The following is a 2500-nucleotide window of genomic DNA, read 5'->3' as shown; positions in this document are numbered from 1 at the left end:
CTCCCTGGGGGCGTTTTGTTTCAGTTTCCCAAGGAGGTGTCACTGCGTTCGAACAAATCCATATACTCTACACCACTTCTGCTGGGCAGATGCCTGACTAGCAGCATAACCCAATGCACTTTGTGAGGCCTTGAAAGCACTGCATATTATTTCTGTACCTATCAGAGTGGTTTTCTTCAATTAAAGTTTGCCAGAGGACAACATTCTCGTTGCCATAGCTTCTTTATCAGTGCGCAAAGAGCGTGTTGCACACGGGACCTCGGTTTATTGTCTCATCCGGATGCCCAGGCGCTCAATGTGAGTTCACAGTCAAACCTAAGAGAAAGGGCGAAAGCGGGATTCGAACCCAAACCTCAGAAACTGAAACTGAAGCATTTTGTTGCAGGACGATAACAGTGTGATGGAAGTTGTAAAATTCATGTAGATGAATAAATGAACCAAAAGGAGTCAGTTGATTGGGAAAACTAGAAAAGTATTTATTCATTTCTTGTTTGATAAATAAATCAATGGTCTGAAATGGTAAAATTGTCGTGGGTCCAACAACTTGTTATTTGTAACGAGAATGAACTTCCCTTGTTCTTTACTGACGATTATATTTCGATACTGATTGAATATCAAAACGGGGAGCTGATATCCATCCCCTCTTCAAAACGTTGATGCAGAATGATTTTCACGTTGAATCTTCTGTTGCTGGGAATTCATCGTTTGGCTGTTTATTCGTTGTTTTAGGTCTTTACGTACAAAGACTAATGTGATATTCTTCAAGCTCATCATATTGTTTTTCTTGTTGCTGTTGCTGAGGAATAAACTTTACAGACACAGACGCTTATGTTCTGAAGTTTTCAAATACATAATATACAAGCACGCGCACGAATGCGTACGTGCGCACGCCCACACACAGACACACAAACACACACATATAGAGCTGCCTAATATCACTGACAGTGAAAAGACGCTAAACTAAAGAACATAGAGCTGTCAAAATAACCTTCCCCGAAAACGACGTTCATTTCTATCGAAGATGTATCGACTGACTTCAGACTAATTATCTCTGTCTCGCTTTCAAGGAACATCTGTCTGGCATCCATGCCCTACAGGCAACGTGTATGTACCACTGAACCGAAGGGAGTATATGAAACTTCTGTGAAAATCACCCACATTGAGTTCTACGTTTCGCCTCGGGGTCTTCATGTTAATTAAACACACGGCCATTATATCGGAATCCCTCAACGTCGGTCGCGAGCGCGCACCCCTACACGCGCCCACGCATGCACACACGCACACCAAACGGTTGTACAAGCACACTCACACAAACACACCCACACACTTATGAAAAGCATATAATCACACACACACACACACACACACACACACACACACACACACACACACACACACACACATGTACACGCGCAAGCAAACAATCACACACACACACACACACACACACACACACACACACACACACACACACACACACACACACACACACAAATTGGCAGCCGGGAGACTGGAAGGAGACAGAGAAAAAAGCAATCGGAGGGGTCAGGAAATAAAGGAGAGACATGTGGACAATGATGATGGGGAGGGTGGACAGCGGGGCAGAAAAGGACAGAAAGAGAGAGGGAGAGAAATGAGAGAGAAAGAGAGAGAGGGGGGAAGAGTGGGGAGGAAAGAAAGGGGGAAAGTGTGTATGAGAGGGAGAGTGGAAGCGTACGGGCGTGCATCGTGCGCACGTGAGTAAATATGTATTTGCGCGCGCGAGTGTGTGTGTATGGGAGACAACAGAAACAAAGACAGCGACACGAGAAAGACATATAGAAACAAACAGGATAACAAGAAGACAGCAACAACAACGACACACCATCAACAACAAAGAAAACAACAACAACAATAAAAGCACGACGACGACGATAACAACAACAACGACGACAACAAGAACACAACAACAACAACAACAACAACAACAACGAGAGCATGACAACACAAACAAACAGCAACAATAATAACAACAACAACAACAACAAAAGAGCGGCAACAACAACATCCATCGACAACCAACAACATTATCAATGGCACAAACATCGACAACAATAACAACAACCAGCAACAACCTTACAACGCCCCATCAATCAACACAAGAACAACAACAACATCACTGACAATAACCAACACCAACAACCATCACCGACACCCAACACCACCGTCCGTGGCAACCACTTACACGTGACCCCTTTCTCCAGACACTCGTAGTAGCCATAGTAGCAGAGCTGCTGCAGGAGGAGGGGGTGGAACTTCTCCAGCACCTTCAGTTCCTTCAGCTGGTTGTAGATCACGTCCAGGTCCTCTGCTGTCCGCTCACTAGGTCTGTCCGCCACCACACACACAGAGAAACAAAGAATATGCAGGTACTTCTAGTATTTGTATTTTATTTCTCTCTTATTTTTTTATCACAGCAGATTTCTCTGTGTGAAATTCGGGCTGCTCTCCCCAGGGAGAG

At 44.5% G+C, this 2500-nt stretch overlaps 1 protein-coding gene across 6 annotated transcripts in view; it reads right to left on the bottom strand.

The window, feature by feature from the left end:
* The window catches only part of LOC143302174 (rap guanine nucleotide exchange factor 4-like), a 213202-nt gene that overhangs the window by 148677 nt on the left and 62025 nt on the right, over positions 1–2500 (bottom strand). For all 6 annotated transcript variants that reach the window (XM_076616725.1, XM_076616750.1, XM_076616717.1 and 3 more), the window contains exon 3: positions 2225–2367. In XM_076616725.1, coding sequence (XP_076472840.1) covers positions 2225–2367 — 143 coding nt within the window. The remainder of the gene's footprint in view (positions 1–2224; positions 2368–2500) is intronic.

The sequence above is a fragment of the Babylonia areolata genome, chromosome 2 (assembly GCF_041734735.1).
Source record: "Babylonia areolata isolate BAREFJ2019XMU chromosome 2, ASM4173473v1, whole genome shotgun sequence".
NCBI classification, from domain to species: Eukaryota; Metazoa; Mollusca; class Gastropoda; order Neogastropoda; family Buccinidae; genus Babylonia; species Babylonia areolata.
The sequence above is the reverse complement of the archived record's forward strand: the minus strand, read 5'-3'. Positions and strand labels throughout refer to the sequence as shown.